Source organism: Chaetura pelagica, unplaced genomic scaffold (genome assembly GCF_000747805.2).
Source record: "Chaetura pelagica isolate M959 unplaced genomic scaffold, ChaPel_1.0 scaffold62, whole genome shotgun sequence".
NCBI classification, from domain to species: domain Eukaryota; kingdom Metazoa; phylum Chordata; class Aves; order Apodiformes; family Apodidae; genus Chaetura; species Chaetura pelagica.
Genome location: NW_009952438.1, coordinates 165,802 through 178,215, shown reverse-complemented (window position 1 = coordinate 178,215; position 12,414 = coordinate 165,802). Strand labels below are relative to the sequence as shown.

The 12,414-nt window shown below is 44.7% G+C and overlaps 1 protein-coding gene across 1 annotated transcript in view; it reads left to right on the top strand.

The window, feature by feature from the left end:
- Positions 1-12,414, top strand: part of REV3L (REV3-like, polymerase (DNA directed), zeta, catalytic subunit) — a 69,517-nt gene that overhangs the window by 53,014 nt on the left and 4,089 nt on the right. The window contains exons 23-31 of the mRNA XM_010008390.1: positions 131-272; positions 2,371-2,615; positions 3,607-3,715; positions 4,571-4,777; positions 5,478-5,587; positions 6,584-6,698; positions 8,451-8,588; positions 10,058-10,248; positions 11,414-11,660. Coding sequence (XP_010006692.1) covers positions 131-272; positions 2,371-2,615; positions 3,607-3,715; positions 4,571-4,777; positions 5,478-5,587; positions 6,584-6,698; positions 8,451-8,588; positions 10,058-10,248; positions 11,414-11,660 — 1,504 coding nt within the window. The remainder of the gene's footprint in view (positions 1-130; positions 273-2,370; positions 2,616-3,606; positions 3,716-4,570; positions 4,778-5,477; positions 5,588-6,583; positions 6,699-8,450; positions 8,589-10,057; positions 10,249-11,413; positions 11,661-12,414) is intronic.

Below are 12,414 nucleotides of genomic sequence, written 5' to 3'. Positions count from 1 at the left end.
TGAAAGAACCTTACGAAAATGTCCTAGGGGAAATTCTATTTGCTAGTTTGTAACAATCTATCATACATCTTTCTTAGTAGAAAGAGCAGCAGTCTCCTGGTTGGTTGTAACAAGGAATTCACTTTCACAGGTGGAAAATGGTTGATCATTATGTTAGTCGGGTCCGTGGGAACCTCCAGTTGTTGGAGAAACTGGATTTGATTGGCAGAACAAGTGAAATGGCCAGACTTTTTGGCATTCAGTTCTTACATGTGTTAACAAGAGGCTCCCAGGTAAGATTTCGTTTTCCTTACACTTGGCAAAAACAAAATAGTCCCTACAAGATGTTATAGTTCTTCTCTAGCTTTTCAGCTAGTATATGGATTTTCATAAGGTCACAGAGGACAGTTTTGCATAACATGAAATTGAAGCATAAAGAAATGCAGTTCAAAAGCAGCAATAATAGACTGAATGTTTACTCTCAGGATTAAAAATAGCTGTGAAAAATAGAGTGCCCCAAATGTAATCACACCAGTGAGTCTGTTCCAGGGACTTTGGGAGCACTGTTTTCCCTTTGAGCTGGTATTTTTCACACTTGGATGAGTCTGAAAATGAATGCTTTAAAAACATTAAGAAATATAATTGAGCATGTCTTGGGAAAGATGAGATTATTTTCTTCTGGGACACACAAAGCTGCCTTGAATAGGTTCTAAGTGACATTGACTGTGAAGCAGAGCTGGGGGTGAGATCTGATGATAAGGCAAGAAGGGTTCTGGCTTTGTTGAGTACATGTCATGCAAGATGTGTGTGGTTCTGTTATTCTGGTACTAGCATCAGAGGGAAAGGCAGCAGGACAGAGTGAGATTTACACTCTGCTTTGAGACCCAGCAGTCTCAGGTAATAATACCAAAATAATACTCAAGTGCTGAGTCACTAGACTAACCAGGCTGTTCTCAGGGCTTCACATGAGCCATGAGCAGCACCTGAAACGAGAGACAACTCCTCTCACTCACGTGTGTCTGCTCTTCTGCTGACATTTTTCCTCAGGTGATTGAAAAACTTGCTGGAAACTAGAAAAAAAAGAACCCCTAGCTCTTCCCAGGTCTGGTCTCTGACTGCTACCTCATCACACATCTGATCTCATCAGTGGAAGCAAATTAGTGTGCAATTAGTACAAGGCAGCAACAGCTTGTGCTGCTGCAAAACTGCTTTCAAACCCCAGTCTGTGTGTGAGGCAGCAGGGCCTGTTAGTCTTGGTTCTGTCAGTCCCTTCAGAACATCAGTTAAAGAAATGATACCCACCATGTCCAGTGGCTGCATGTGTAAGTACCTCAGCCAGGGCTCTGGAACAGGGATGGAGCTGTTTACAAAGCACAGGATCTTAGGACTGTGTAGGATCGTTCTTTGATATTTTGAGACTGTCAGTGCTGGGCCACACGTGGATGGAATGTTCAGCTATTTTGTGTTTTACTGTGAACGGGCACAGCAGATGCCTGCAGCCAGTGCTGGTGAAGTCCTACTAAAGCATTGAGTACATCAGTACCTAAATAACTAGGGCTGGTTTTTCTCATGTTGCTGCCTCCACATAGGACATTTTGTGATGTCTCGGACCAGGTGGAAGTGCTTAAACATTTTGTTATTTAATGTTTCCTGTACCACTTGTGGCATCATCCTGGATAGCCGGTGCAGAGCAGCAGGCAGGTTGAAATCCTCCCCTCTCTTCTCCTGCTGCCAAGGACATTCTGGTGGCTGCTCATGGTCAAAAGCTTGGGGGCACAATTACCAACTTACACAGCTCTCATGTCATGCCTCTATTTTCCCAGGTGTTGAAGTTAAATTGCAGTGCAGGTTCCTGTGGAAAATTGTCAACAGCTGCACATGACACTTAGTTGTCTTCAATGTTCTGCCAGTCTGACAAAAGCACAGTTAGCAGCTGCTTATTCCCTGACTCCAGCATGGCCTCCACACTTGGTGGTGCAGCCTGGGGAATAGTTTTTCACTTGAGTTGCATGCTTATTTTTTCCATAGAAAAAAATGATAAGGACTAAATGATTTTCTGTCATTAGGGCTAAACGATGAGGAAAGATGTGGAAACGTTCATGGTTTGCAATAGGAAACATACATTAAAAATATGGGTGCTTGTTTCAGAAAACCAGCTGTCCAGACTTTAAATTCAGGATATTTAAGTGTGTATTTATGCAGTTTTAAAACACCCATGTGTTTAGTAACACCCATGTTGATGTGGGGCTTGGTCTGGTGGGAGGTGTCCCTGCTCCTGGCAGGAGAGTTGGGACCTGATGATCTTGAAAGTCCCTCCCAACCGCTCTGTGGTTCTGTGATGCTGTGACCTGCATTTTGGAAGCTCTGATGAGTGTCTCCACCCTGTGGCAGTACCGTGTGGAGTCCATGATGCTGCGCATTGCCAAGCCCATGAACTACATTGCTGTGAGCCCCAGTGTCCAGCAGCGAGCCCAGATGAAGGCCCCTCAGTGCATCCCCCTCATCATGGAGCCCGAGTCGCGCTTCTACAGCAACGCTGTCCTGGTCCTGGATTTCCAGTCCTTGTATCCTTCCATTGTCATAGCCTACAACTACTGCTTTTCAACCTGCCTGGGACATGTTGAAAACTTAGGAAAGTAAGTGGTTCTTCTGTAATCACAAACTTTGATTCCATAGAGACTTTAGCATCTTTTGTGAGGTACTGAGAGCCCTTGGTTGTTGTTGGAAACAAGGGGCATATTGGAACCTGTACTGGTCAGACATCAGTGTGTATTTTAAATTAAATACTTAATTAGACTCTGTCCCTTTAAAAAAACAGCAACTCAATATGTGGATGTGAGTGGGAGGTGTCCCTGCTCATAGCAGGGAGGTTGGAACCTGATGATCTTTAAGGTCCCTTCCAGCCTTCACCACTCAGTGGTTCTGTGTGCACACCTGTTCCATTGCTGTGCTGATGCCAGTTTTCAGCATTGCCTCACAGCAACTTCAGTTGTTATTTAAATCCCCTACCTATTTTCAAAACTAGACAAGTAGTATTGTATGTTAATGAATTGGTTTCATTCTCTTTTAGTTCAATCTGGTCTTAACCATCCAAAATGAAAAGATCCAAGGAGTTATTCTGTGTAGCATCTCTCACTGAGTTTAACAGTAATCCTCTTAATTGGAAGGAAAAAATCTCATTGCTCATTATGATTACCTCAATAAAACAATACTTGAAGGAATGGGGAGATGCATGCAGTGCTTGCTAGGTGTCATCATCAGGTTTCCAGGCTTCTGATTGGGAATTCTGAATTTGTAGAAAGAAAGTAGATGCAGTTTGTTACCTGGTAAACATGCCTGGTTTCCACGTGCCTGCACTAACTCAGCATTTGGGAATCTTGCATTAGCAGCACAGAGCTGATACATTATGCATGTGTTGGAATTCAGCTCTTTAGTTCTGCTTTATTCCTAGAGCCTTTCACATGCAGCTAAGAACTGTTCATGATTCTGGGTCTGGTTACACCTGAGATGACAGCTGTGACTGTCCTTGCTGGCCTGACCAGCATCTCCACAGGAGCTGATGGTTTTGCTTGGCCAGGCCGCAAAAAGGGCTGGATCCTCTTCACATTTGCTTTTCCTTTCTCCCAGGTACGACGCGTTCAGGTTTGGCTGTGCCTCCCTCCAGGTGCCCCCTGACTTACTGTACCAGATCAGGCACGATATCACAGTGTCACCCAGTGGAGTGGCTTTTGTCAAGGTACTGACCTTCCTGCTGTGACACGTCCTGCTGGCTGACTGGCCTCAGAACAGCCTGATACTGCCCTTTACATTCTGCTGCATTAAGAGCAGAAGGAGGAGGCTCAGTCTCTTTTTTCCCTCGTTTTTTTTTGGGTATTTGTCAGAGTGCTGAGCTTCTGGCAGTTCAGGACATAAAACATCATCTTCATGCTTTCATTTAGACCCAAGGCTTATTTAATCTATAATTAAACCATATTTCACTTGTGCAGTTTGGGGCTCCCACAGTGATTATCAGTGTGTAACACTTCACTCTTCTGCCCAGACAGCAGAAGCCCTTCCTAGAAAAAGGGTCATGGTTTGGGAGATGAACCTCCCTGACTGGCTTTCCATTGTTCTCATTTTGTTACGTGCACTGCTGGCTGCTTTGTAATGAATTAATAAATAAGGCCTGGAGCTCTTACAAATAATTAGCCAGTCAGCAGAACACATAAATGTGGTGTAAAACACAACCTTTGGGTGAAGAACATTTGCAGAATTTGTAAGGGTGATTCCCCTTTAGCACTGAATGCTCTGAGAATGACCAGTTCAATATTGAAGTCCTGCTCTGGTTCATCAGGTGATCTAAAGGCTGCATTAGCAGGGCTGATGGAGACAAGGAACAGAAAGCAGTTTACCCTGCCCTGGTGAGCTGTTCTGGGCTGCTGCAATATCTGTGGGAAGAGCCAAACCACTGGTGCCTGGGGCATCCTGCTCATTAATTTGTCTTCTTAACAGTGATTATCTCACAGGTTTGGGTCTGGTGCTTTTTCTCTGAACTGTTCAGGTTGGGCTTTTTAACCTATTTTTCTTTCTTTCTTTCTTGACTTTGTGGCAGCCCTCAGTAAGAAAGGGTGTGCTGCCAGGAATGCTGGAAGAGATCCTGAAGACCAGGATCATGGTGAAGCAGTCAATGAAGGCCTATAAGCAGGACAAGGCCATAACCCGAATGCTCGAAGCTCGTCAGCTGGGTCTGAAGTTTATAGCTAATTTCACATTTGGCTATACTGCTGCTCATTTTTCTGGAAGAATGCCATGCACTGAGGTAAGGGCTGCAGAGCAAAATGCAGAAAAACTGTGGAAAAGACACTATTTGTAAAGTGTAGCCATATCACACAGTATTACTCTTTGAAACGTAATTAATCTGAATAAACCTTAGTAAAATAATAAACATATTTAATCTTAAAACCTTAATAAAACCTTTTTTATTGGTAGTGCTGAAAATAAAAAATGGGAGTTTTTGTTACTTTGTTTTTCTTAAAAAAATATGCATCACAAATCCCAATATATTTTTTTAATTAAAAAAAGTAAATCTTATTTTCCCATAAAAGAGGGTTCTGGTTGGCATTTCTGTAGAGCTCTCCCCAAAGGTAAATTGGTTACATTTCTAATAGTGGGGGGGGGGGAAGGGAATAAAACATTGTAGCCATTTTACAGTTTTCATAAAAGCAGGAATCAGAAACTAGAGAAAATGACCCTACGTGGCCTTGCTCCTTTGCTTAAACCAAATGTTTCTTTATTTTAATTCTCTCCATATTTGATCAGCCTTCCTGCCCCCAGCTACCTGGGGACAGTGTCAGCAACCTTGTTATTTATTATATGCATTTAAACCATGAAATAGAACACATGCTCACAATGTAGTAATTTTCACAAACAGGCCAAGCAGGGTTAGACAGTGTTTGCCAAGAGCCAGGGTTTTGTTTAGCAGTGGGAAAGAGATGGTCAGTTTCTCTTTAACTTTGCAGGTGGGGGACAGCATTGTCCACAAGGCCAGAGAAACGTTGGAACGTGCTATAAAACTAGTGAATGATACCAAAAAATGGGGTGCTCGTGTTGTGTATGGGGACACTGACAGGTAAGCAGTTCATGCTCTGCCCCTCAAATCATTGCAGTCCTTCACAGCTACGTTTTTGTCTCAGCAAGAGGAGTCTGTGATACTGAAAAGAGCATCTGGGCCCTGGCTGAGGTGTTGTCACTGTCTGCAGGATGTGCCAAGTAAATAATCCTTGTTTCCTTGGAGGTTTTTTAGGACTCTCAGGGAGCACTTCAACAGTTTCCTTTCTTTTGAAAACTTTGTGGAACAGAAAGGGGGGAATCATATTTTTTCAGCTGTTACTATAAGTCTTACTTATCAAATGGGTGGTTTTGTGCCTGTTCCTGATGCCATTATTATTTTGGGAAGTAGAGTGTTTGTAATGGAGCAGGCAGTGCACGTTGATACTTAGAGGAAGGCACCACTTTAAGCTTCAAAAGTGGATCCAGCTCAGAAGCAGCCCCCAGAGCATGCAAAGATATGATCAGGCTGCCTGAAATGCATCATTTTCAGTACCTCCCATTTCTTAGCCAATCTGTTGTCTAAATAATGGCCACTCTGGAGGTGTCTCCATCTCTGCTGCTGGACTTGGATAATTTTCAGCCATGGGAAACAAAGCTTGGCTGGCTGTCCTGTCTGAATGATTGTGAATCCAGTGTCTGCCATCAGCCAGAGCTGAGATTTCAAAGATACTAAATTCATACTAGCTTCACCAAAAAAAAGAAAAACAAATTGGAGAAAGGAAGTAAAATCCTGTTGCTGCCCATAGTGGGGAGAAAAGGGTGACCCCAGAGCTCCTGAGAGTTCCCTGCTGGGAGCTCAGGTTTTGCAGTCCTGCAGTCAGACCCCTGCTCACCTCCTGCCTTTGTCACTCCTGATCCCCTCCTGAACATTCCCAGTTCTCAGGGTTTTGGCTTTAGCTGCAGGAAGGGAACAGAACTGATAGCAACAACCCTGCCTTGCCTCCAGGGATCCATAGCTTGTCAGGAGCTAACTTGAATAGATGTGTGCTCACTTCCTACCTCTGCTTTCTTGTAGCATGTTTGTACTCTTGAAAGGAGCCACAAAGGAGCAGTCTTTCAAGATTGGTCAAGAAATTGCTGAAGCTGTAACAGCAACAAACCCCAAACCTGTTAAACTGAAGTTTGAGAAGGTAAAAGGAAAATATTTTACTTCAAATGTGTTGGGTGAAAACATTGTTATCATAGAATCCTAGGATGGTTTGGGTTGGAAGGGAAGTTCAAGATCATCTAGTTCCAACCCCTGCATGGGCAGGGACACCTGAAAAATAGAAAGTGAAGATAAAAGATTTGTTTTGGACACGAATGTAGCATAAGGCTGTAGGACAGTTGTGTGCTGTGCTGGTTCTGTGGGAACACTGCAAACTCCTTCATGCCTCAGGGGCCTGGTCAGGCACAAAGTGACAAGGTCCTGCTGTCACACCAGGATGCCTGGGGGCCTGTTGCACCAGACAGTTTGAAATTCCTGTCCCATCAGCTTTTGGAAATGTCTCCCTTTGTTTTGTCTTATATACACTCAAACCAGTGTGTGCAACTTGGTAGAGAAAATGTGCCCCATCCCTTGAAGTGATTCCAGTGCATTAATTACAAGTCTGATATTGATTCTTCAGCCAGCCTGAGCACACTTCAGGATATCTCCCTGTAAGACATTGACATATAAAATGAAAAATCATACAAACCCATTCAGTAGGCTTTTTAGAAGAAGTATTAATGACAATAACACTTTATATTAAAGAGCAAGGGAATGTGATACTAATTTTGGTGGGAATTCATTAGCAATCAGCTCAGGTGCTCTAGACATTTTTCAAAATACATGCCTGACTCAACAGGTTCAGTCAGAATTTGTAAGCAAATTACCATTTTTTCATGAAAGATACACTAGAAAAATATTAGCAAGAAAAATCAGATCAGCTGTGGAAGGCACAGCAACTTCTTCCTCACTGACTAATTCATGTGCATGGACCCTTCCCATTCTGAGGCAATTCTGTGTCATTAAGATGAAGGAGAAATTAGCCAGAAAAAAATACTGGGTGCAAGGAAATACTTGAGAAGATGCCTGAGTGCTTCACTTCATGTGCCTTTGTTCACCTGGGTCAAAATATTGAGTACTGTCCTGGGGAAACTTCCTAGAAAGGAAGAGGAAAATGCCCCAAAGCTGGAGCATCTGCTGAAGAAGTGACACTTGTGTGCAGGACCTTCCTCAGCCTGAGGCCATCTGAACTCACTGCTCCCTCTTCCACGGGAGCCAGGAGATGTTATCCTAGTCGTACTGGGAAGAAATGGCTCCCCACTCCTTTTAAAACTGGTCAAGGAATACTGACTCAGTCAAGAACGAAATAAGAGGTTGGAGAGCACAGGCAAAAGAGACCAGGACCCTAAAAATCCATCCATCAGGAACCCATTCTCCAAGCATAGGCATGTGGAAACCACCCCAAGCCAAGGTGCTCACTGATTTGAGGTACCTCCTAATGAGGTAAAGTTTGAAAATACAAGTTCAAAGCCACTCCTTCTGAGAAGCTTTTCTTCTCTGATGTTTAAAATTAAGTTGTTGTCTTCTTAAGATAATACAGTTGCATGAAAACCACTGCAAGAGGCAATCCAGAAGAGCATTCAGAACAAATCACAGTGTGTGTCACTTCCCATCTGAGCTCCAGGTTGCTTGGCTTTCACAGCTAGATGAAATATAAAGGGATTTGAGAATGGAACACAACTGAACTCCAACTTCCTCAGCCATCCTTCAGCAGTGCTTTGATCACGTTTATTTGGTTTAATGATTTAAACGCCAAACAAACAGAAAAACAACAACAAAGCAAAGTATTCCCTAGGAAACCCCCTATATTCCAGGTACATGCCACATCAGCCTGTCTTCTTTCTGAACATTCCAGGTCTACTTGCCATGTGTCCTGCAAACCAAAAAGAGGTACGTGGGGTACATGTATGAAACACTGGAGCAGAAGGACCCAGTATTTGATGCAAAGGGCATAGAGACAGTCCGGAGGGACTCCTGTCCTGCTGTTTCCAAGGTAAAACACTTAGGAATTTCTTCTGGAATGAAATGCTCTTTCATCATATGTGTAATACCTGTTCATATCTGTCTTCCCTGCGGGCTGTGGGGCAGCAGGCTCAGAGCCAGCCCTGTGCTCTGGCAGCCGCATCCTGCACCAAACCCTGCATCCCCAGCCGGGCTGGGGGTTGGTGCTGCCTCACCTGCAGGGCGCTCTGCAGCTCTGGGCCCCACCGTGTGAGAAGGATGTGAAGGTCCTCGAACGCGTCCAGAGGAGGGCAGCAAAGCTCGTGAAAGGGTTGGAAGGAAGGTCCTGTGAGGAAAGGCTGAGGAGACTGGGCTTGTCTAGCTTGGAGAAAAGGACCCTGAGGGGCAACCTCGTTGCTCTCCACAGCTTCCTGAGGAAGGGAGGTGGAGAAAAAGGTGCTGAGCTCTTCCCTGTTATCTGGAGATAGGATGTGTGGGAATGGTTAAGAGCTGTGCCAGGGAGGTTCAGACTTGACATTAGGAAGCCTTTCTTTACCAAGAGAATGGTCAAACATGAGAACAGCCTTCCTAGAGAGGTGGTCAGTGCCCCCAGCCTGTCACTGTTTATGAGACATTTGGACAATGCCCTTAATAACAGGCTGTAACTTTTTGAGAGCCCTGAAGTGGTCAGGCAGTTGGAGTAGGTGATCATGGTAGGTCACTTCCAACTGAAAATAGCCTTTGCTGTTCTGTATTTGTCCTCTCTCAGATTTTTAATCCTTGGGAGTTGTCTGATAACTTTGTTTTTCTTGTACGCTTGAAAGCCCGTGAGAAGGACTTGCCTTTCCATCCTAACTACTTCAGCCCCTAAAAACCTCATCAAAAGTCCTTCACCCCGTACAAGTTCTCCAGAAGACCATTCTTGATCCAGTTCACTTTAACTGGAAGTGTTACTCCAAGAGGAGTGAGACACACTGATGTGTCTGCTGAACAGCCTACTTACTTAACTGTAGCTTAGCTAAGAGTTAATTTAAAATAAACTTCCTTGCCTGTTTATTTTAAGGTGTGTGTTCAGGTGTGAAAAAGAAAAGCCTCTTGTTTAAAGTCAAGTCAAAACAAACGTATCCCAGGGAGAGAAGAGACCACTTTGGAGGATTTACTTCCATTTTTCTTTTTAACCCCAACTGTTTTGTTTTTTGAGGTGTCACAGCACCAGCAAAACCTTTTAGATGATGGGGGGAAATGCTTTCTCATACTCTGACAAACCTCTGTGATGGTTGAAGCAGTTTTAGTGATGGAATATGGGTCAAGTCATGAAAGGTGTCAAACTGAGAACAAATTGTCCAGTGATGTGTTTTTGAATGTCTTGGGAGTGGAAGGGAATGGAACCACTTGAAATATTAACATTCTCGTTCACTACTAAGATTTTTTCTAAACAGTGTATTAATATTTTAATATAATTTACTTCACTATTTTTTCATTAACGTGTGGTTCTCTGACCTTTCTCCCTTGGCTGTAAAGATACTTGAGTGTTCTATCAAGCTGCTATTTGAAACACGGGACATAAGTCAGATCAAGCAGTATGTTCAGAATCAATGCATGAAGTTGCTGGAAGGAAAAGCCAGCATGCAGGACTTCATCTTTGCAAAAGAGTACAGAGGGAGCTCAGCTTACAGACCCGGATCCTGCGTGCCAGCCCTGGAGATCACCAGGTGAGAAGATTAAGTGCTAATCAGAGGTGTCTTTTTCCCTTGACCTTTGCACTGCCAAGTGACAAGTAGCGCTGAGATGTCTCCTTCAGATATTGTTGCAGCAGTTGGCTCTGACTTTCTTCTCCGTGTAAAGAGAGCTCAGGCATCAGGCAGCCCTGAAAAGCCCTTTTGTAGTCCTGGAAGGAGGCAGACACGTTGAGGAGTGAGGTCTCTTGTCGGGACACTGTGACACTGTTCTCTGCTGTTCCTTGTTTTGTCACAAGGCCTTGGCTCCCTGAGGTTGCCCAGGGCTCATGGGTATTGGATAAGTTACAAATGGTAATGGTGATGTCTCTCAGTGCTGTGAAATACATTATTACCAGGCATAATTTACTCTACATCAATATTTCAACCTGTCGATACTGTTTATCAGCAATAGATAATGTGAGCTGTGTCCTGACCTGCCCAGTCGGGTTAGGGTTGAGGTTCAGGCCTGCCCCACCCAGTGGACACAGGTAGAGTTAACCTTTTGGAACAGCCCCTGGAGCAAGGTTAACCTTCTCTTAGTTAATCTCTTTTAACAACCCTGTCCTCAAGATTAACCTCTTGAATTCTCTGTGCCATAGCTAGGAGTAGCAACCCAGGAGGTTTAAACAAAACAAAGTTACTTAAATTGAGTCAGATTCTAAACTTTGTCCAAAACCACCCAATATTACTCTCAAAGCAGCAGGTTACAACCTGCAAAACGTAGCAGAATTAGAAATACTGTTACCTACCTGTGCTGAGAAGGTGAGAAACAAAGGAGATAGGAAGAAAAGGGGATAGAAGAGGTATCAACACCCTTGGGTCAGCAAGGATCTCTGCATGAAGCTGTGGTCCTTTGCTTTCTGGGTTCCCGAGCTCTTTTCAGTACCCTGGCTGCTCCTTATTTAAAACATTTATTTAAGGCCGGGGTGACTGGAAAGCAGCTGCCTGCAAACCCAAGGGACCTGAAACAGGACGTGCCTTGAGGGCTCATGTTCCGGGTTCTACAATCTGGGTCTGATGGGGCAAATTAAAAATGAAACCACCTGGTCCTGCGCTTCACACCAGGCACCAGCTTCAGGCATCTGGGGAGCTACTCGTGATCAGATGGGAGCTTGACCAGCAGGTGCAGGGGCTGAGCCTGGACGTTGTGTCTCCCCAGGAGGATGCTGAGCTACGACCGCCGCTCCGAGCCGCGGGTTGGGGAGCGAGTTCCCTACGTCATCGTCTGCGGCTCGCCCCGTCTGCCACTCATCCAGCTGGTCAGGAGGCCCAGCCAGCTGCTGCAGGACCCCAGCCTCAGGCTGAACGCCACCTACTACATCACCAAGCAGATCCTGCCACCCCTGGCCAGGGTCTTCTCCCTTATTGGCATCGACGTCTTCAGCTGGTACCAGGAGCTGCCGCGGGTGCGTGTGCGAGGAGCTGGCACAGGGATGGGAGCTGCAGTGTCTGGGCTTGGGGGCCCCTGGGATGGAAGGCAGGAGCAGAGGCTGTTTGACAAGGCAGTGTTTGATGCCCAAACCTCTAGACCTGATTCTTAGATCTTCTCTGTGGGTTTTTTCACTTAGTAAATCAGTTTTTCAGCCAACCCTTCACAGGATTGGTAACTCCTGTCATCTTCTCTCTTCTGATCTCTTCCATAGTTCAAAATGATATTTTTCTAAAACTGAATATTTTTAGCAGTACTTGTACCTGCATCTATTGGGTTGTACCACCTTTTAAATCTCTCTGTAGGAGATGTTGGAACCCCAAGATGTTCTGAAGATGTGGGGCCTGGAGAAAAGGAGGTTGAGGTCTCTGAGGGGAGACCTTCTTACTCTGCCTGAAAGGAGGGTGTAGTGAGGTGGGGGTTGGTCTCTGCTCCCTAGTAACAAGCAACAGGACAGGAGAAGATGGGCTCAAGTTGCACCAGGGGAGGTTTAGATTGGGTGAAGTAGAAGAAGAAAAATCTTCTTCACCAAAACAGTTACTAAGCACTGCAGTAGTGTTTAATAGTGCCTAGGGAGGTGGTTGGATAACCTGGAGGTGTTCAAAAGATGTGTAGATGTGGTGCTTAGGAACATGGTTTAGCACCAGACTTGGTAGAGCTGGGTTAATGGTTTGACTCGACCACCTTACGGGTCTTTTCCAACCAGAAGGATTCTCTGTGGTTCTGTGTGT